Source organism: Mustela erminea, chromosome 1 (genome assembly GCF_009829155.1).
Source record: "Mustela erminea isolate mMusErm1 chromosome 1, mMusErm1.Pri, whole genome shotgun sequence".
Taxonomy (NCBI): Eukaryota; Metazoa; Chordata; class Mammalia; order Carnivora; family Mustelidae; genus Mustela; species Mustela erminea.
Window position 1 is genome coordinate 151409836 of NC_045614.1, and position 23960 is coordinate 151433795.

The 23960-nt window shown below is 35.0% G+C and overlaps 1 protein-coding gene across 4 annotated transcripts in view; it reads right to left on the reverse strand.

Moving 5' to 3' along the window:
* The window catches only part of TRPC1 (transient receptor potential cation channel subfamily C member 1), a 70870-nt gene that overhangs the window by 29442 nt on the left and 17468 nt on the right, over positions 1–23960 (reverse strand). For all 4 annotated transcript variants that reach the window (XM_032346806.1, XM_032346797.1, XM_032346823.1 and 1 more), the window contains 3 exons: positions 19903–20105; positions 6612–6743; positions 2904–3099 (listed from right to left, as the gene is read on the reverse strand). In XM_032346806.1, coding sequence (XP_032202697.1) covers positions 2904–3099; positions 6612–6743; positions 19903–20105 — 531 coding nt within the window. The remainder of the gene's footprint in view (positions 1–2903; positions 3100–6611; positions 6744–19902; positions 20106–23960) is intronic.

Below are 23960 nucleotides of genomic sequence, written 5' to 3' on the forward strand. Positions count from 1 at the left end.
TGTAGGCACTCTGGGCAGCCCTCGGAAGCTTCTTAGATCATCTCCTCACAGTCAACCCACCATGATGACCATGCCCTTCCATGATTCCAGTACTAATTGCTCAGGAGGCCAACCCTCAATGCATCCACTCAGCCCACGGGAGAGCTCCCTGCTGGTCTTTAGCTGCTGGCTCAGACACCAGACATTTGAGTGAAGAAGCCTCCACATGACTGTACCCCCAGTAATCTGAGCTACCTCCAGCTGAGACCCTAGACACAGTGAAGCAAGGACAAATTATCCATGCTTGCTGTGCCCTTTCCTAATTCCTGGCCTACACAATCCAAGAGCAGAATAAAATGATTATGAAATTATTATAAATGATTATGAAATACTGTTTTATGCCACTGATTGTCAGGAATTGTTATCCAGGGCAGATTACCTAAACAAAGTCTACCAACTATTTGGGAAGACATTATCCTCCCCTTTGATCATATCTAGAAATCTAGCTTAAAAAACTATATTTTCATGCATCCTTAAAATTACAGAGTATTTTCCTTTCAAATAAAAATATTACTACTAATTCTTCTTTCCTTTTCTTGCATCTTCCTTAGAATGGAACATTTGGTTACATCTGTTAGTCCTCAGGGTGATATATATATATATATCTCAATCATTAGGAAACTGGCTCTTAGTTTTTCCTTCCCTAACCAGGACAATCTCAGTCTTTCCACCTTTCTTTGGGGTTTCTTTTTCCAATCACTTAAGTTGATTTTGTAACTTGCTATCTCTTTATTCCATCATTTAATAGTATTTCATGTCTATTTTAAGTCGTAGAGCACGGAAGTAAATAAATTAACCTAAGATGTAGTCAAAATGTGTATTAGAGGACAATTTTATCAGGTGTTCTATATTGTTTCTATTTATACACATTAGTGCTATACTTCCTTTTTAAGCACACAGGTATGTTGTTGATTTATAATCTAATTACACTGATCCAAATTCTTGTGTTTAATTTTTTTCTATAAATGTTTTCCTTTTTTTTTTAAATATTTTATTATTTATTTGACAGAGAGACACAGCAAGAGAGGGAACACAAGCAGGGGGAGTCGGAGAGGGCAAAGCAGGCCTCCTGACAAGCAGGGAGCCCAGTGTGGGGCTTGATCCCAGGACCCTGGGACCATGACCTGAGCCAAAGGCAGACACTTAATGACTGAGCCACCCAGGTGCCCCATAGATATTTTATCTTAATCAAGAACCTTAGAGTATTAGAAAAAGTATAAGATTTGAAACCAGAAATCTGGGTAAGTGATATACTATGTAGGTAATATTAAAATAAACATCTTAAAATTCTTGTACCAATTTCCTCACAAACCACTGTGAGGCTCAAATTTTCAACCAAAATAATAAAAAATTCTGCTCCTAGCACCAGAAGTCCTGTATCTTGCCTTCTACCATTATGTGTCTCAGGTCACATTTTTATATTAATACAAATCTGATAACCAAGTTTTACTCCAACATCTATATTAATAATAAAAATAATGGGCCTTAGGGGCATCTAGGTGGCTCAGCTGGCTTAATGTCCAATGAGTTCAGTTCAGGTCATGATCTCAGGGTAGGGAGAATGAGCCCTGCGATAGTTGTGGTGTCTCTTTGTCCCTCTCCTTTTGCTCCTTCCCCTGCTTGTGCTCGTGCTCTCTCGTGTTCTCTCTCACTAAAATAAATAAATCAAACCTTTTTAAAAAAAAATAATGGGTCTTAGAAAAAAATACCTTAAAAGTATCATTTACCAATACCTCATACTATCAGCTAGGTATCGTTACCTACACACAAACACCTGTGTTTAGTAAATTATCTCAAAAAATGAAATTTAAAATGCATACCTTCCTTCTTCAAGTTCCTGAATCATGTATCGTGTGTGTGTGTGTGTGTTATGTGTGTGTGCGCGCGCGCGTGTGTGTGTATGTGCGGGGATTAAAAATAGGTATTTCCCTTAATAGGAAAAGATGATGCCAGTAGAATCAAATTGAATTTAGTTATCACATCATGGGCCTCTCCACCTTTGGGCTTCAATGAATTAAGAAATAAGAACCAGGAAACAGCATCTGATACTTTATGTTTAAACAGAAAGGTACTATAGAAAGCGCCATTTGTAACCAAATCAACAAAACCAACCTACGACAGACAAAATACAAGATAGAACCATCATTATGAAAGTACTTACCACACAAGATCTTATTTAAATAGCTACTATTTGGCAAAAATACTAAATTAACATTATTATTATTATAATTAAAATTAATTGTTAAAAACAATTTGTATCAACAATACTTCAATATTTCTTAAAAAAGGAAAGTAGTAAACTGTCTCTGAACCAAAATAATAATAATAATAGCAACTGCCATTTATTGAGTATTTGCTTAACGCCACCCTTGGGGTGCCTGGATGGTTCAGTCAGGTAAGCATCTGCCTTTGGCTCAGGTCATGACTCCAGGGTCCTGAAATCGAGCCCCACATTGGGCTCCCTGGCTCAACAGGGAGTCTGCTTCTCCCTCTCCCTCTAACCCTCAACCCGTTCATGCTCTCGCTCTTAAATAAATAAATAACGTTTTTATAAAAGTGATGGTAGAGTACATATCTTTAATTCTCAATTAATTGCCCTGAACCACTATACTACTATGGAGGAAATAATTCTTTTTTTTAAAAGATTTATTTATCTATTTTAGAAAGAGGGAGAGTAGTAGCAGGAAAGGTAGAGGGAAAGGGAGAAAAAACCCCAAGTAGACTTCACACTGAGCAAGGAGGCTGGCTTTATCTCATGAACCTGATATCACGACCTGAGCCGAAACTAAGAGTCAGACACTTAACCAACTGTGCCACCTAGGCACCCTGGAAGTAATGTATATATATCACAGAAAGCCTCATACCTCCTTTTGGTTATATTTGATAGCAAGTTTTAGACGACTTAAATTCATTCTTTCTTCTAGTAGTCCCCGTTTGTCAAGAGGCTCATCACTAGATGTATGGTTTAGGATAACTTCCAATTCTCGTGAATTCCGCGCTTGTGCAAGCAAATCTTTAGCAAACATTTTACATTGTCGGGCTAGTTCCTCATAATCACTCCTGCAAAATGCAATAGTTTATTATTAGAAATGTCACTTCCAGCTTCTAATTAAGTTCTTTTCAATAGAAAATTACTTACTCAGTAACATTTTAATTCTGACAGGGCTCTTCAAAATCTGAAGTCACTTGTGCTGATGGTCAAAAGAAGCTACTGGTGCATAAATTCTCTACAGCTTGGGGGGAAACTGTAACACAATTCTATTCCCTGTGTTCACACGGATAATTTTAGAGAGTACAGTATTTCCTTATACATACTGATATTCCTAGAAATTCTGTTTATAGTTTCCAACCAGCTATTAACTCATTTGCCATTATTCTCTGTCTGATGTAAAACTTCTGTCTGACGTAAAACTTCTTTCACGTTACTCATCTAAACAATAGATAATAATACTGCTATCCAATAAATATTAATATGTACCTTTAATGAGAGTTGTTTTCAATAATTGTCTACAACATGATATATGCTACTTTTGATATTAAAATAGTATTCTCATTCACTTTTAAAGTGTTTGTTTGAATAAAATTCAAGTTGGAAAGAAAAGACGCTGAAATATTCCTAGTAAAGAATTTTCTTTCATAATCACTATTCCCTGAAACTTAGGATTTAACTGCTAATTAAAGACGGGCCTAAATCGGGGTGCCAGGGTCGCTCAGTTGGTAGGGTAACTGCCTATGGCTGACGTCATAATCCCAGGGTCCTAGGATAGAGCCCCGCGTTGGGCTCCCTACTCCTCAGAGAGGCTGCTTCTCCCTTTCCCTCTGCCTGCTGCTCCCCCTGCTTGTGCGCTCACTCTCTCTCCCTATCAAATAAATAAATAAAATCTTTGGGGGAAAAAAAAGACAGGGCTATATCAACAAACTTGTGAGCAACTGAGAAGTTTTAGCAGATAATTCTCTTTAAGAACATCAGTTATATTAAAATTATGTCTGAGTGTAATAACTCGAAAATAAGTTAGGTATAAATATGAGTCAATTGGGGTCAGAAAATAATTTTTATTCCATTTTTTTCTCTCTTTTTTAAAAGATTTTATTTATTTATTTGACAGAGAGAGAGAGAGATCACAATTAGGCAGAGAGGCAGGCAGAGAGAGGGGGGGAAGCAGGCTCCCCACTGAGCAGAGAGCTCGATGCGGGCTTCGATTCCAGGACTCTGAGACCATGACCTGAGCTGAAGGCAGAGGCTTAACCCACTGAGCCACCCAGGCGCCCTTCAGTTTTTTGCTCCTTACTGGGAAAGGGAAAAACAGAAAAATTTCCCAATGGTTAATCATCTACATAATGGGATTTTCCATGAACAGAAAATTATCACTCAAAGAATTAAAAACTTTTCCTTAGAGGCTAACATTTTTCTATCTATTCTTTGGATTTACTACATAACCAAAACTACTTAAAAATAAGCAATTATATTTCTTTAACAAATGAAGTATTACTGCTTCTTAGTCTAGGAATCCAATTACAGATGAGAATATTCATCAAAAGTATGTATTATTACAAAGAGGTCTCATCTTTAGGTAAACACTGACAGACCACTGAATTCAGTAAGATTAATATATTTTATTAATCTAATTTTCTTAATCTTTAACAAATTATTATAAGACTAATAAGTGGCTGTGTATAGTTTAGGTGGAAATATAGTAGACTAGAAGCCAGGAGTCCTATGTTCTAGTTACAATTCTTGCTAACTCTGTTCCTAATTAGATGATGCTTATCAGTAAAATATCTAACCTATATATGTCACTTTCCCTGTCTACAAAAACAAGGAGATTGGGGGCACCTGGGTGGCTTAGTTGGTTAAGCGTCTGCCTTCGGCTCAGGTCACGATCTCAGGGTCCTGGGATCGAACCCCACATCGGGCTCCCTGCTCAGCAAGGAGCCTGCTTCTCCCTCTCCTCATCACTTGTGTGCTCTCTCTCATTATCTCTGTCTCTCTCTCAAATAAATAAATAATTTTTTAAAAATTGAATTAAAGTAAATGGATTTTATGATCTATGTTCAAAATCTAACTTTATTATCCGATGATTACAGAATAATCATAGCAGTTGCTTCAAATCCTTTTTGGAAGGAGCTGAATGAATTCTACTTTATATGGTAACTGAGAACTCCAATTATAAGGTTATAATAAGAAGTTCTTTAGAATTAAAAGGAATAACTTTATAACAGCCTCATATGCTAATAAAGTTAAAAGTACCAACAAGTTACATTTTAACCATGTCTTATGTTTTTCTTGAAGTATATACTTTGTGTCCTATCGAGTTTAAATAAAACAAAATTTAACTTATCCAAATTGAAATACAGGAGTTCCATACTTAAAAACTTATGAACAGGTTATTTAAAAAGTTTCTAGAACTCAGCTATCAAAAACACACTATAAACTGTTATTAAGGCATAAGAAAATTGCAAGCTTCTTGTCACCCTTCCAGGAAGAAGTCTGAATCTTTCCATCTTGTCAAGTCACTAGAGGAGTGCAATGCAAAGAGGGGGCACCTCCCAGAGCAGCTAGACAGAAAAGGAAAGGTAGAGATAGGTGTAACCTGCACCCCAGAAACCTTCCAGCAGGAACTATCAAGAAATGATCAATCTCTCTTTCAGGGGGCACAAGGGATACTTTAAAATAAGGGAAAGTCTCAAAGATTTTCCTCAAGTCTAAGAAATATAATTTCCTAAGGACTTTCATTTTTTAAATGTTTAAATTAGTAGTTTAATAGGCTACTTTTCCCAAAGCCTTTTTTTGTTCCCCCACCTTAACTCTCTAAGGGGAATTGATACCAATGGTTCTTTATGTCAAAATTACATTTAACTCTTCACTTCAGAAGAAAACTCAGAATGGGATTCATCCCTCTTAATCAGCAGTATTTCATTTTTATGTAATAGCTTCTTTTTCCAAAGCCTTTTTCTATTATCCCAACTTAACTCTCTAAGAGAAATTGATAAACAATGATTCTTTGTGTCAAAATTACATTCAACTCTTCATTTCAGAAAAAAACTCAGAATGGGATTCATCCCTCTTAATCAGTAGTATTTTATTTTTATATCTACATATTATGTGTCTCCTAATAGAAAAATCTCACCAACAGTGAAAACAGACTATGTCTGTGTGTATGGAACGTTCCTGAAACACAGAAAGCATTCTACATGCTTCTGAAAGTTATGAAGGACCAAGCTCTCAGGATGACTATAGAATCTGAGAATAAGGGGAGGCAGAATAGAGAACAGTTATAAATTTGCTCTTGCTTAAGGCTGCCACTCCCCTTACTCTTCACTGTCTTAGAACTCCTTTGGCAACATTCAACAAATGGCAAAGGGCAGGTGGAGAAAGAGTGACCTAAGTAATATCAAGGTCTAAGCCACTGAGCCTGAAGGAAAACCCCAGGTAAGTGGCGGCAAGGTCTGGTCATCTTGGATCAAAAGTAAATAAATATAAACATGAATTTGGTTTATGGAAAAAAAAAAAAACTCAGGCTGAAGAGATTCTTGAAAAAAGGATATAATTTACAATTTCCACTCATTCTCACCTGAATTCCACCTCCACGAGACTTAATTCTTTTAAATCAGCACTAAGTTCAAATGCTCTCAGAATTGGATCCTCCTCCGTTAACATTATTAGAGCTGGACTGGCCAAACAGCGATATATATCAAGACGAAACCTGTGATAAATTTTGATTCCATAATGTAAAATAAATGGATTATACACATATAATTAGTATTTTCAACCTATAATTTTCATAAATTTAAAATTAAAGTACTATAAAATTAAAAGAAAATAAAACAACTATAATATAGTTATTACAGGATATACTACATAAAGACTTAAAAAATAAGTCTTTGTATTTTTCAATCCAATTTAATTAAAAAATTTCTATTCTTGAACCAATATTATTTTAAATGGAATAGGCTAATAGCTAATACATTTTGAATATGATGTGAATGGTTATTAAATTTTTCCTTCCTCAGTGATAAGACTACATTAATATACTAGATATATATAACACATGACTCATTCAACCAGGTTATTATTTTTTTCAACCAGGTTGTTTTTTTTTGTTTTTTTGTTTTTTTTTAAAGATTTTATTTATTTATTTGACAGACGGAGATCACAGAGAAGGAGGCAGAGAGAGAGGAGGAAGCAGGCTCCCCGCCGAGCAGAGAGCCCGATGCGGGGCTCGATCCCAGGACCCCGGGATCATGACCCGAGCCGAAGGCAGAGGCCTCAACCCACCGAGCCACTCAGGTTGTTTTTTAAAGATGTTTCAAATCTTAAGAATGAAATCATTCATTTATGTATAATCTCTAGATAATGGAAAAGCATACCACTTTACCTTCTGTAAACTAGTTATGGTTCATATTCAATACCTAAATAAGAAGCACACCAGAAAATTTTTGCAATAAATCTTTCATTTATAAACATATAATTTTTAATTTATAAATTTAGTAGATATTATATAATGTATATTTCCTTCCAAACATAAATTTAATACACGCTTGTTATTAAAAAAAAAAGCAAGCAGTTTTAGGGGTGCCTGGGTGGCTCAGTCAGTTAAGTGTCTGCCTTTAGCTCAAGTCATGATCCTGGGTCCTGAGACTGACCCCTGTATCAGGCTCCCTGCTCAGCAGGAAGCCTGCTTCTCCCTCTACCTCCCCCTCTGCCTACTGTTTCCCCTGCTTGTGCTCTCACGTGTGCACTCTCTTCTCTCTGTTAAATTAAGTAAGCAAATAAATAAATAAATAAAGCCATTTAGAAATATGATGGTCCCCAATTCTCCTCCTTCCACCAACTCTACTCTTCTAAGAATAGTCAAATTACAGAGAATTATGAATATCCTTATTATTTTCAATTCACACACAAATATAATCAGACATATTATATAAAGGAACAACTTTTTCTATGTTACTACATATAGAGTCATGCCTTTTTTTTTTCCCCAAACTGGATGGTTTCCCATTTGACGGCAGCTCATCAGATCTCCAAAAATGGAAATTTCAGTTGCTTCTAATTTTTTACTTCTATAAATAACACAGCAATGAATATTCTTCAGTTCATATGTTCTTTGCACACTTAGAATTGCTGCATAAAATGGCATATGTATCTTAAATTCTAATACATGCTTCTAAAACACTAACAATAAGGAGAGCTCATTTCCCCCTACATCATTATTTTTCAACTTTCATGAATGAAAAATGGAATTTTATGTGAATTTCTTAAAAAGCTTAAGCATCCTTTCCTGTTTACTATCCATTTATACTACTTCTGTAAATTCCTGTTCATTTTCATTAGCTTATTTTTCTGATAATTGTTTATTTTTAAAAATCAATTTGTAAGATCTACATATCAAAGAAATTAGCCCTCTGTCTGGTCAAAGTATTTTAAATACATTTTCGCAGTTTATTGTTTGTCTGCATTCCCCAACTAACCCAGAGACTCATCAGGAGACAGTAGAACTCTTTTATAGGCTCAAAGTTGTATTAACATAAACTCTACCCAAATCAGTGGCTCACCTATATAGATCCTGAAGTGACCCTTAGGAATCAAGGCTAAAAAATAAAATAATCAGGGGTGCCTAGGTGGCTCAGTCAGTTAAGCATCCAACTCTTGGTTTCAGATCAGGTCATGATCTCATGAGTTGTGGGATGGAGCCCCGGCACCAGCTCTGCACTCAGCGAGGAGTCTGCTTGAAGATTCTCCCCTCTGTCTCTCCCCTTCCACTCACATGCATGCTCTCTCTTTAAAATAAATAGATCTTTTTAAAAAACAAGAATCAAAAACTAAAATAGGCACAGAGATCTATGATTATATATCACAGGGAGACAGACTTTTCAGGCCAGAAAAATAATAATATTTTTTAAAATCTTAGAAAGTACAACAGTATTCGGAGTTTCTACAATATATACTAGGCTGTCCATATTTCAAGCAAAGAAATATTAGATGTGCAAGAAAGAGTCAAGCTGTGCCTCACTAAGGAACAACAACAGAGGGGGAAAATAGACTTCATTAAAGTCGTCCAGCAAAAGGCCCAGAACAGAATACTCCTTCACAACCCTCAGAATAAAACAACACTGCCCTACCTTGATTTTGGATTCCTAGGCTCCAGAATTGTAAGACAATAAGTTTCTGTTGTTTAAGTCACCCAGTGTGGTATCCTATTATGATAGCCTTAGCAAAATAATGCAGGGCTCAAAAGTAGATCTGAAATGGCAGGAGAAAGAACTACCAAACTTGAAGATATATTGATAGAGATTATGCAAGCCAAAGACTAAAGAGAAGAAAAAGAATGAGGAAAAATGAACAGAAATTCACAGAGATATGTAAAACTATTAAATACAAGAACATACTCACAATGGGTACATACCAGGAGAGAAGAGAAGAAAAAATATTTGCAAAAATAATGGCTAACAACTTACTATATTTACTGAAAAACAATAACCTGCACATCCAAGAAACTCAACAAATTCCAAGGAGGACAAATGCAAAGAGACTCACAAACAGAAACATCATGGTAAATACGCTGAAAGTCAAAGGCAGGGAAAAAATCTTGAAAGCAACAAGAGGAAAGTGATGAGGTGTTTACAAGGAAACCCCAGTAAGACTAACAGCAGACTTCTCAGTCAAAACAATAGAAGGATAAAATATTCAAAGCACTCAAAGGAAAAAAAAAAAAAACCCATCAGATAAAAATCCTATAACCAGCAAATCTATTATGCAAAAGTAAAGGCAAAATAAGAACTTTGCCTGAAAAAGACTGATTGAATAACGTTCCTAGCAGACCTGCCTTAAAGGAAATACTAAAGAAAGTTCTTTAGGCTGAAAGCAAGTGATCCAAGATGATAATTCAAATCCACATGAACAAAAAGAACAAGTAAAAGTCGTTATGTAATTATAAAAGACACTATAAATAAATGTCTATTTCTCTTGCCTCTTAACTGATTTAAAAAGCAATTATATAAGGGCATCTAGGTAGCTCAGTCAGTTAAGCATCAGACTCTTTTTTTTTTCCATTTTATTTTATTTTATTTTATTTCTTTTCAGTGTTCCAGAATTCATTGTTTATGTACCACACCCAGGGCTCCATGCAATGGCGGCTTGGGTCATGATCTCAGGATCATGAAATCCAGTCCCATATCAGGTTCCATGCTCAGTGTGGAATCTGCTTGAGATTCTCTCTCCCCCTCTCCCTTAAATAAATAAATAATCTGTATCATTTGGCCTATAATAACACAGAGAAATGTAATGCATGTATAATGTAATCCCCAGTAACAGCACAAAGTACGTGGACAGGACTACAGCTGTAATAGACTAAAGAAATGATGACAGTAAAGTATACAACAATATGTCTGTTGACAATAAAGTAAACAACAATATGTTGTTGGGTTTATAGATGAAATAGGTATAATAACAATACCATTAAAAGGATGGAAAAGATAAGTAATTTATTAATGATATTAAAATGCCAATTAGAAAATATACACTCAATGCAAAAAAAAGCACTAATGAAGAAACAGAGGAGAAAGATGTAAGACACAAAGGAAACAAATGAGGAGACATGTGGAAAACAAAAGGCAAAATGACATATTTACAACTATATTAAGAACATTAAATGTAAATGGTTTAAACAATCCAATTAAAAGGCAGATGTTGGGGGCGCCTGGGTGGCTCAGTGGGTTAAAGCCTCTGCCTTCGGCTCAGGTCATGATCCCAGGGTCCTGGGATCGAGCCCCGCATCTGGCTCTCTGCTCAGCAGGGAGCCTGCTTCCCTTCCTCTCTCTCTGCCTGCCTCTCTGCTACTTGTGATCTGTCTGCCAAATAAATAAAATCTTTAAAAAATAAAAAAATTTAAAAAATAAAAGGCAGATGTTGTCAGACAAAATTTTTAAAAAGCATAATCTAACTCTATGTTGTCTATAGGAGATACACTTTAGATTCAAAGATACAAATAGACTGAAAGTAAAAGTCTGGAAAAAGATATACCATGCGAACCGCAACCACAGGAAAGCTGGAAAAGCTATACTAGTATCAGACTTTAAAACAAACCAAAAAAATATTACTAGCAATAAAGAGGGACATTTTATAATGATAAAATGTCAATCAAAGAAGATATAACATTTATAAACATATTTGTAACTAACAACAGAGCACCAAAATCATGAAGAGAAAATTAATAGAAATGGAAAAATAGACAACTGAACAATAACAAACACTTTTAACACCCCATTTTCAATAGTGAATAGAACTAGATAAAAGATCAACAAGGAAAGAAAAGAATTAAGCAACCAACTAGACATTGACAGAACATTCCATCTGACAAGGATAAATTATATATTCTGATACATTCTGAGATTGAGAATTCCTCTCCCGGAAATTGATAGACTAAATAGATTGAAAACCAGAGGGATAAGGAAGATTCAAATACTATGAAAGAATATATGATTGAACGAAGTTTATTGAATGCTCACTCCAAGAGTACACTGAATATTCAAGAGTATTATTTCAAGAGTACATATAATATTGTCGATGTCAAATTATATGGTAGGCCATAGAACTAGTCTTAACATTTCTTTAAAGAATGAAATGATAAAAAGTACCTTCTCCAAATTAAGCAATGATTTCTTAGCTATAATACCAAAAAGAGGTCAACTGGATGCCACCAAGCTTCTTTAAAACTTCTGTGTTTCAAAGTACACCATTGAAAAAGTGAAAAGATAACTGATAGAATGTGAAAAAAAAATTACAAATCATGTATCTGATGAGGGAGTTGTATCCAGGATATAAAACAAACAAACAACTCTTATAATTCAACAAATAAAAAAGCAGATAACCAATTAAAAAACTGGGAAATGGATTTGAATAGACCTCTCCAAAAAGATAAGCAAATAATCAATAAGAACTTTAAAGATACAATTTATATGAAATACTCAGAAGAGGCAAACCCATAAGAACAGAAAGTAAATTCAGTGGTTTCCAGTGGTTTCAAGAGTAACTGGTAATGAATGAGTACAGTGTTTCTTCTGGATGGGATGAAAGGTTCTGGAATTAGGTAATGATGGTCAATGTATAACTTCATGAATATTATAAAAGGGTGAATTTCAAAATATATGAATTATATCTCAAATTATAGCTCAATAAAGTTATTTTAAAGATTTTACTTATTTATTTGAGAAGGAGAGAGAGAGAGAGCAAGAATGCAAGAGTGGGGTAGGGAGAAGCAGACTCCCTACTGAGCAGGGAACCCAATCCAGGGCTCCATATCAGGATGCTGGGATCATGACCTGAGCTGAGGGTAGCTACTTAACCGACTGGGCCACATAGCTTCTCCTTAATTAAGCTATTTTTAAAATACAGTATCCTCTAATAATTAATTAATTTAGAAATTAAATAGAAGTCATCAGAAGAAAGAAATCTGGGAAATCCCAAAATATGTGAAAGTACAACAGCACAGTTTGAAATAACCCATGAATTAAAAGAATAAAAAGAAAAGCCACAGGCTGGGAGAAAATATTTGCAAAAAACGTATCTGAGAAAGGACCCTGCATATAAATTATATAAAAAACTCTTAAAACACAACAATAAGAAAACAATCCAATTAAAAAATAGGCAAGAGATCTGAACAGACATCTCACAAAAGAAGATATACAGATGGCAAATAAGCATATAGAAATGTACATCATACATCACTAGGGAATGGCAATTAAAGAAACAATGAGATACCATATCAATACACACACATTAGAAAGGCTAAAATTCAACCCTGACAGTATCAAATACTGATCAGGATGTGGAACGACATGAACTTCATTCACTGTTGGTAGGAATGCTGAAGTGCAGGCACTTTTGCAAGACAGTTTGGAAGTTTCTTATATTCTTACCTTATGACCCAGCAATCACACTTCTTGATATTTATCTAATTAAGTTGAAAACTTATGTCTACACAAAAACCTGTACATGAATGTTTATAACAGCTTTATTTATAACTTCCAATACTTAGAAGCAATCAGCTGTCTTTCAATAGGTGAACAGATAAACTGTAGTACCTTCATACAATGGAATATTATTCAGTGTTAAAAAGAAATGTAATATCAATCCATGAAAACACATGAAGGAAACCTAAATGCATATTCCTAAGTGAAAGAAGCCAATACAAAAAGGCTATAAACTATATTATTCCAATCATATGACATTATAGAGAAAAGTTAAAACCAGAGACAGTTTAAAAAAAAATGTAGTGTTTGCCAGGGGTTTGGGGGTAAGGGAGGGCTAAATAAGTGTAATGTAGGGGATCTTTAGGGCAGTAAACCTATTTCCTATGATACTATAAATAGAAAATTCCAAATAGAAACTCCAGAACCACGAATCTTAAGGCAAGGATATTCACCCTTACTAACTTACATTCAATATCACACTGGAGGTTCTAGCCAGTGCAATAAGGCAAGAAAAATGAAGGACTAAGGATTGGAAAAGGACTAAAACTTCCTCTACTTCAGAACATATAATCTTATATATAAAAAAATCTTTAGGAAACTAAAAAGCAAACAAACAAAAAGCCCTATTAGAATAAATGAGTTTAGGAAAAACAAGATACAAAACCAGTATACAAAAAAATCTATTTTATTTCTGTATACTAGCAACAAACCATCTGCAAATGAAATTAAGAAAGCAATTCATGTGCAACATTATCAAAACAAATAAAATACTTAGGAATAAATTGTAAAAAAAAAAAAAGCACAAGATCAATACACTGAAGACTAGAAAACATTGCTGAAAGTAATTAGGAAGGTCTAATAAAATAGAAAGATACACTATATTCATAGGTTGAAAGATTAATATTATTAAAATGGCAATTCTCCCCAAATTGGTTTAATGGAACCCCTCTTAAAAACCCAAGCAATGGGGCGCCAGGGTGGCTCAGTGGATTAAGCCGCTGCCTTCGGCTCAGGTCATGATCTCAGTGTCCTGGGATCGAGCCCCGCATCTGGCTCTCTGCTCAGCAGGGAGCCTGCTTCCCTCTCTGTCTCTGCCTGCCTCTCTGCCTACTTGTGATCTCTCTCTCTGTCAGGTAAAATAAATAAAATCTTTAAAAAAAAAAAAAAACCCAAGCAAGTATTTTTGTAAAAATTGATAACTCATTCTCAACTTTATTTGAAATGCAAAGCGCACAGCCTAGCAAAAATAAAAAAAAATTTTAAAAAAAAGATGAAAGATGAAAGACTTACATTACCTCATTTTATTTTGTTTCAAGTTTTTATTTAAATTCCAGTTAGCTAACGTATGGTATATTATTAGTTTCAGAAGTAGAATTTAGAGATTCATTGCTTACATATAACACCCAATGCTCTGAGCTCCTGGGAGGTTCAGTTGGTTGGGTGTCTGCCTTCCACTTGAATCATGATCCTGGGGTCCTGGCATCGAGTCCCATATTGGGCTCCCTGTTCCATAGGAAGTCTGCTTTTCCTTCTGCCCTTCCCCCCTGCTTGTACTCAATCTCTCTCTCGCGCGCGCACAAAAATAAATAAAAATCTTAAAAAAACAAACAAACACCCAGTGCTCATCACAAGGACCTTCCTTAATACCTATCACCCATTTAACCCATCCCCCTGTCCACCTCCCCTTTAGCAACCCTCAGTTTGTTCTCTACAGTTAAGAGTCTGAGTAGACACTTCATCAAAGAAGATAGATTAATGGCATATAAACACCCGATAAGATGCTTGATATTATAAGACATAAGGGATATGCAAATTAAAACCACAATGAGATACTACTATACTTCTGCTAAAATGGCTAAGATAAAAAAAATAACAATATAAAGTTGGTGACCATGTGGAGGAACTGAAAGCATCACATATCACAGTGAGAATGTAAAATGCTACAATCACTTTGGAAAACAGGTTAGCAGTTACTTAAAAAATTAGACATACACTTAACATACAACCCAGAAATTCCACTCCTAGGTATCTACCTAACAGAAATTAAAAAAAAAAAAAATGTCCATAAAAAGACTTATAGGTGAATGTTCACTGCCAAAAACTAGAAACAACTCAAATGTCCATCAACTAGTGAATGTATAAACAAAAGATTCATCCTTACAATGATATACTACTCAACAATAAAAAGGAATAAACTGGGGCACCTGGGTGGCTCAGTGGGTTAAAGCCTCTGCCTTCAGTTCAAGTCATGATCCCAGGGTCCTGGGATCGAGTCCTGCATCGGGCTCCCTGCCTCCCCCTCTCTCTCTGCCTGCCTCTCAGCCTGCTTGTGATCTCTGTCTGTCAAATAAATAAATAAAATCTTAAAAAAAAAAAAAAGCAACATCACATTTAAAAAAAAACAAGGAATAAACTACTGATAAATGCAATATGAAAGAACCTCAAAGTACTATGCTAAGCAAGAGAAGCTAGAGACATAAGTTAATATATTTTATGATTCTATTTATATGAAATTTCTAGAAAAGAAAAAACTATGGATTATAGACAGAAAAAGGTATGTGGTTGCTTGGAGCTAGGAATGGGAGCAGTGATTGACTACAAATGGGTATACAGAACTTCTTTCAGTGATGGAAGTGACAGAATATTGGATACTGGTGACAGTATACACCTGTATACATTTACTACACCTGTGTACATTTACTGCAAATCATCAATCTCCATTTAAAAAAAAAGGGGGGGTGTGCCTGGGTGGCTCAGTCAGTTAAGAGGTCAACTCTGGCTTTCGGCTCAGATCATCATCCCAGGGGCCTGGAATCAAGCCACAAGTCAGGCTCCACGATCAGTGGGGAGTCTGCTTGAAGATTCTCTCTTCCTCTGTCTCTGCCTCTCCACCCGCCCAACCCCACTCACGTGGCACATGCTCTCTCTCTCTCTCCAAAATAAATAAATAAATCTTAAAAAATTTTTCTTTGAGGCCTTTAGAGTTATATGATTATATTCTACATAACTTTCTGGGATTTTGGTTTCATCCACACCAAGAAGAATATGGGAATATGAAATTCTACATTGTCCAAAATACTTTTAAGACAGTAATTTCATATGGCTCAACCTAAATATTTGGACAACCATAAAAACTGGAGTAGATGAAATAAGATTAATAACATATAGGCAAAATTAATGAAGTAGGAGAGGAAACTTGAATGGACTCTGTATAGACAGAAATCAGGAGATGGAATTTCTAACTTCAACATTGATTGATGGCTATTGATGGAGACTAGTTTCCAATCTAACACCACAGTTAAGAGTCACATTTCTAGCCAATTAGATTTCTAGTCATTAAGGAGCAGAATACAGAACCTCAAACTAATCATACTGGTTAGCTCCAGAGATAGGAGGAGAACTGAGATTGGTCAAAATTAAACTTAGAATTTTTACACAGATTTGAGGATTTATTCACATATTACTTGTGTAGTTAAAATAAATAGCTTTCAGGGGCACCTGGGTGGCTCAGTTGGTTAAAGTCTCTGCCTTCAGCTCAGGTCACGATCCCAGAGTCCTGGGATCGAGCCCCGCATCAGGCTCTCTGCTCAGCAGGGAGCCTGCTTCCCTCCCTCTCTCTGCCTGCTTGTGATCTCTGTCTGTCAAATAAATAAATAAATAAATAGCTTTCAAACTAGTATTACTAGAGCCTCATAGTACACTGATTTTCTCAATGTCAAATCCTACTTTTCTAGCCAAGTTGCACAAGTTCAATTGCTTTTAAAGGTGAAGCGGGTTATATGAGTAAAGTCGAGTATACTTTGGGCTTACAGGCATTCAAACTCAAAACTATAAAAATCACTATGCAGTTTAAACAAGGCACTTCTCAACTCTTTAAAAACTTTGCCTTTCTTTGATAGACAATAAAGATTTCAAATATTCCTTTAAAGTTATTCGAAATTTCACAACACATCAAATAACTGAGACTAAAACCTAATCATAGCAATTATATTACTGAAAATGTTTTTCTAAACTACAATGGTCCATAACCCTTCCCTACCCATTTAAAATTATGGCCTCTGGGGCATCTGAGTGACTGGGTTGGTTAAGCGGCTGCCTTTAACCCCAGAGTCAGCAGGGAGTCTGCTTCTCCAACTGCCCCTCACCCCACTTGTGTTCTCTCTCAAATATAAAAATTTTAACAATAATAAAAAAAAGTAAGATAAAATAATCACCCCTAAGGGATGCCTGGGTGGTTCAGTCAGTTAAAGGTCTGCCTTTGGCTCAAGTCATGATCCCAGATCCTAGGATCAAGCCTGCAGTCTTGAAAATGTTGTCCTAGATGCAAATTGCAGCAGAGATGTGAAACAAATGCTCCTGAAGCTTGTAGAACTCTGGTCAAGTAACTGGGGTAGAGTTCATGCAACCTCAACATACAGAGAAGCAACACCTGAAAATGATCCTAACTATTTTATGAATGAACCAACATTTTATACCTCTGATGGTGTTCCTTTCACCGTGGCTGATCCAGATTACCAAGAGAAATACCAAGAGTTACTTGAGAGAGAAGACTTTTTTCCAGATTATGAAGAAAATGGGACAGATTTATCAGGGGCTGGTGATCCATACTTGGATGATATTGATGATGAGATGGACCCAGAGATAGAAGAAGCTTATGAAAAGCTTCTTGTTTGGAATCAGAGCATAAGCAAAAGCAGTAAAGATAAATTTCAACACATCAGTTTTATAAAGCAGTTTAGGTTATGGTGATTTAGCAGAACACAGGAAAATGTGTCACACTTATACGAAATTAAGGATGTTGAGTTATGTTACTAATGTATGCAACTTTAATTTTGTTTAACACTATCTGCCAAAATAAACTTTATTCCCTATAACTTAAAATGTGTATATATATATATAATAGTTTATTATGTACAGTTAATTCCACTGTTTTGGCTGCAATAAAATCGATTTTGAAATTAAAACAAAAACAAAAACAAAAAAAACCCTCCCTGCTCAGTGGGGAGTCTGCTTCTCCGCCTTCCTCTACACCTCCCTTCCCACCCACTGGCTTGTGCTCTCGGTCTCTCAAATACATGAAATCTTTAAAAATAAATATATAAATAATAAAATAAAATTACTGCCTCTCGATCTTATCATCACCTGAAACTTAAGCATCTCTAAAATTTAAAAACCAGTAACTTTATACAGACTGCCTCACTTCTTTATTGCCAGGATATTGGCTCTTCAACTTCACCAAAACCTTCACCCATATCTCTTTTTACTCATGTTGTTACCCTCTTTTCTTCAGGAAGTCTACTTAGCAATTCCAAGAAATGACTTGTAGCCAGGATATTTGTCCTGTTTTCCCAAATAGCAACAATAAACTCTCAAACTTTTCTGTAAATACACCATATCATTTGGAGTTCCCTAAATAAACCACAACCACATACTGTACTTTCTGCATAAAACAACCTTTTTATTTTTTTAATATTTATTTATTTATATATTTACTTATTTATTTATTTGAGCAGGGGTGTGGTAGGGAGGTAGCAAAAGAGAAAATTTCCCCACTGAGCACAGAGCCAACATGAGGCTCGATCTCATGACCCTGAAAGCATGACCTGAGCCAAAATCAAGAGTCACAGACTTAACCAACTGAGCCACCCAGGGGTCCCCCTTTTTATTTTTATTCATACCTAAAGACCAAGCTCATGCCACCAGCTCCTCTAAAAGCTTTCAGAACAAAGCTTTTTCCCCACCTGAAACAGAACCAGGCTTAGTGTTCTCTCTAGGCCCAATTCCTACAACCTCAGCTGCTTCAACTACACACATATTTAATAAGCATACAATTTAGAAATACTTATATTTAATATTGATAAATGATTTTAAAACTAGAAGAAGCCTTAAAGATCATTTCTGCTTGTCATTTTACAGACTAGTCATTTTAAAACTAAAAAGTTAAATGATATAGCCTTAACTATCAACAAGATCTTAAACCCCCTCCCCCAAAAACTTTCCAGTTCAACCTCTGCAAATAAACATTAAATTGATTCCCAGAAGACTTTCTCAATTTATGGATCTGTGACTATCTGTCAATCCACCAAAGATCTGTCCTTAAGGTAAGGAAGGAGTAAGGGTGAATAGCTTGCAGCTTTAAGGCTAATTTCACATACTGTAAAAACAGTTTGTCAAGGAGCTGCTTAGGACTTCCAGACCACATTTCCCATAGCAAAGGTTATATTTGATGTAATTTCAACTATATTTGATTACTACACAGGTAATATATATATGAAGACTTAAGCTGAAAATGAGATTCTTAAGTCTAACCCAGAACTTTATACAACATGCCCATGTGTGTGCTCTTGCTCAGCCTGTCCGAGTTGGAATACTTTCTTGTTCATTTTCTCCTCAGTTGTTCTTACTTTTTTGACTGGGGAGAAAGGGAAGAGAAAAAGATTTAAATATTGTGTGAAAGGGGAAGTAAGAGGTATAACAAGTTAAGTATTTAGTCAGATAGAACATACTTTTTATTTCCTTGTGAATAAGATAAGGAGGGGTATCTCCACCCCTTCCACTATATGGAAATTCTCTTAGATTAATAAACTCTGCTTTTAAAAAGTAAATAGTGTCTCCAAGCCCCACCAGCAGAAGTATAAGGTAAACCTTATTCAAATTTGAAGGCTTTTCCTAACTACATATCATTTAGTAAACACTTATTATTTTTTTTTTTTAGTAAACACTTCTAAAAAATGTAAAACTCATATTAACCAAAGGAATTAGAAGTTTAGCTTTCATAAGCCATTCCAGTACCATATTTCTTAAAAGCCGCAAAGAAAGAAAAACAACAAATATTTCACTGACATATACCTTAGTAAATTGCACATCTATTTATCAAAACCTTAACTTTCTAACCTGGAATGTCGGAGGCTATCCTTTTTGTTTTTTGCAGAACACAACGTGCATTCACAGCCAACTGCATGGGGCTTGGGTAGAGACACATCCTGTTTTAACAGCATTGTAAGAATTTCATAGTTGTTACGATGAGCAGCCAAAATGACAGGTGCAACATCCATAGTTGTTGAATACTCAGGATTCTGAATTCGTTCCATTAGTTTCTGAAAAATATTTATATAAATGTATAAAATTATTATTTGTGACTTCAAAATAATATATTTATCTGAAAATGAAATGAAAAAATCAGAAGGCACAAAGAATATAAGAATTATTTTAAAAAATATGATAAACATTTTACCAGGACTCAATTTTTTTTGAAATCTTATAACTCAATATTAATTAATAAATGCAATATAATCATGACAGACAAAAATCTTCAATAGGACACATTCATACAACTAGAGTCCTGCTTTCCTAACAAAGAAGAAGTGAGGATACCTAGAGAAATACTTTAGGGAAAAGTGTTTCATTTTCCCAAGATTATGGAAACATGCATGACAAGGATAAAGAACAAGAATCTTGGAAAAAGAATATAAAGGGAAAAACAGAAATGTTAAAAATAGGCAGAGAATAACTGCATGAGAAAAACTTAAAAATTCCAACTTTATGGAAACCTTGTCACATTAATAACAATGAAGCTACCTGAAAGAAGTAAGTAAATAGGAAGCACTCTTCATTTTGTGTAATTCTCTACATATTCCCAATCACTACCTATACTATTTCCTATTACAAATGCACAAAAACACTAACAATAATAACTACTATTCATGAGTCCTGGGACTGTTAGGCACTTTACGTTTGTCATCTCATTTAATCCCCAAAATGCCTGCAAAATTGAACATTATAATCCCCATGAAGAAACTGAGGCTCAGAGAAGTTAACGTGCCCAAGCTACACAACAGAGTGGCAAAATGCAGATCAGAACTCACGTCCATATTACACCAGAGCCTGAGCTGCTTTCCCTACATGGGCTCATGGGCCTGCTGATGGCATGACATGAGGAAGGAAACAAGTAAACAAAGAACCAGGGTTAAATAAAAAGATTGACTAATTTATGACTATTGCATATCTTCCCAATACTTCTCACTTTTTCACATGGCTTTTCCTGAGAACTGTTTGATTCCATTGCATAAGCTTATCAAGTTCATAGGGGTTTTTTGGTAATTTTTATTAATGTTTTAAAAGTAGTAAACACATATTTTAAAATATCTGAAAAATAGAGAAAAGCAGAAAGAAGTATAAAAATTCCCATATTCCTACTATGCAAAATACATTTTACAGTGTCTCCTTCCAGTTCTTTCTCTATTATACTTCCTTTTAAGGACATCTTTGGCATAAGTGATTTGGAATCAATGATTAAAAACAATGGTCCTTACTATTTTGAAATTCAAGGATGCTTCTAATAATTTCATAAAACGATAGCCCAGAATTTCTGGGAAATAAAATTCATGTGTAGACCTAGCATGTAATTTAAAAAAATTCACAGACCTATGTTCAAGATATTTTGTTTTGCTTATTTAAATAACACTACCGGGCGCCTGGGTGGCTCAGTGGGTTAAGCCGCTGCCTTCGGCTCAGGTCATGATCTCAGGGTCCTGGGATCGAGGCCCGCATCGGGCTCTCTGCTCAGCAGGGAGCCTGCTTCCCTCTCTCTCTCTGCCTGCCTCTCTGTCTACTTGTGATCTCTCTCTGTCAAATAAATAAATAAAAATCTTTAAAAATAAATAAATAAATAAATAAATAAATAAATAACACTACCACAAACATCTTTATGAACACAGCTTTTTTGAAATTTAGGATAAACTCATTAAACACAGAACCCCTGAAGTGCAATAATAGGTCTAAAGGCCATGAACAGTTTTGAAGCTTTTGATATAAATCACTGAAGTTCTTTTCATAGTTTATATTACCAATAATATAGGAATGTACCCATTTCACACTCAAGGTTCACTCACCAGCACTAGGCATGGTCATTCCCAATTTATGAGTGAAAAAATACTTTACTTTCCTTTGATTACTGGCTAAGTTCTAGTATTTTCCAACATCCTTAGCTTTTCCCCTTCTTTTACGAATAGTTTCTTTATATACTTCCCATTTATTTCCTGGAAACTTCAAATTAAAGAATTTATTTAAAAATAACAATGAAATCTAAAAATTTAGCCCTTTCTCCCCTTATTACTGGTTATAAAGAAAATTGTATCTAAATAATGTTCACATTTTTCCTAAAAAATACACTTGACTACGTGAAAAACATTAGAAGATTAAAATTCATTATTTCGTTGTTCATAAAATAATCTACATACTATCAAAAAACCTACCTGTATTTAAAAATTAAAATTTATCAAAAAATAACTTTGATAAGCTAAGAATACAGAATTCACTGAAATCATAAAAAAGTATATAAAAATATTTTACATTATCTGTCAATAAGTATTAGGATCTTAAAATATGATCTTGCTGTCACTGAAAGTACTCAAGCAAAGGCTTTTCGTTAGAGATGAAGTACAAAGTGTTCTTTCACTGAGTAGGTGAAGACTGCCAGAGCCTTAGGACTCAAGAGTCGACTGGTGGTGCTAATGGTGATGAAATAATGTCAGCCAGTTGCTCCAATACCCTGGCATACTACACCCCCCTCTCCCTGCCAAGAAAGTAAATGGGTAAAAAGGCTACAAGGTGGAATAAGTATACCAAAATGTAACAATGACTGCAAGAGATGACAGAAAATCGAATAGGATTTTAGGTATTTCTGATCATTTGGACAAGGGCTATATTCTTAGCCTTTTTTCCTGTTCCTTTTGGTTTCTTATTACCACTTAACCTAGTTGGTACTACCATCTAGAGCAAGTCATGCTTACACATACTTTCTAATACCTAAATGAAAGTAAAAGATTTTAGCTAATGTATGATAAAGTATGCAATTTAGCAGAGCTTCTCATTGTTCTCAGACAATGGCAGATAATCCACAACTAATTTATAATTCTTTCTTAAAATGGTGTTTTTCTTCAGAGGATAGCCAGTTTACACTACCAGCAATTATTTAAACCACTTGTTTTACTACATCCTCACCAATAATGAATGTTATAATTTTTAAATTTTGAAATATAACAAATATCTCATTTTAGAGTAGAATTTATCTGTTCATTAGTGACTGTCTTAAAAACTTAAAGCAATAAGGAAAATTAAAAGGAGTAAGGAAAAAATATCCTTAATTTAGCAATGAGATGACTGCTGTTAGGTAACATTTTGCTATATTTGCATATAGTTCCCTGTCTGTGCATCTTTTTAACACTGGTTCATATTATATGTCCAGTTTACGATTCCCATTTTTTCCCACCTTCCTAAGTCATATTTATTCAGGTTCCTAAATATTCTTTTAAAAATATCATTTTAATATATATGTGACTTTCACTATTTCCAATCTTTTATTTGGGGATGTTTAAATTGGGTCACATGGTTTTTTCATTGCTATAAGTAAGATCATAATTAACATTTTTCTCCCCATTTCTGAGAGTTCCTAGAAGGGGAAGCACTAGGTTAAAGAACCTGAACAGCTTTCTTATTTATGACACACTCTGCCAAACTGCTTTCCAAAATACCCTCCCCACCAATTTGTGTTAGACTCTACTACTCCTTTGCCATCAATGATAATTATTTTCAAAAATCTTTACTAATTTGCATTCAAACAATGACCAAACAATGGAGAGCCCAAATAGCCACTGACTGATGAATGGATAAAGAAGAGCTATATATAATGCAATATTACCCAGCCATTGAAAAGAATGAAAACTTGCCATTTGGAATGATATGGATGGAGCTAGAGCATATTATATTAAGTGAAATGAGTCAGTCAGACAAAGACAAATACCATATGATTTCACTCATATATGGAATTTAAAAACAGATGAATGTACGGGAAGGGAGGAAAAAAGGTAGGAGGGAAATAAACCATAAGAGACTCTTAATGACAGAAAAAAAACTGAGGGTTGATGGAAGGATGAGGGTGGGTGGTGGGCTAG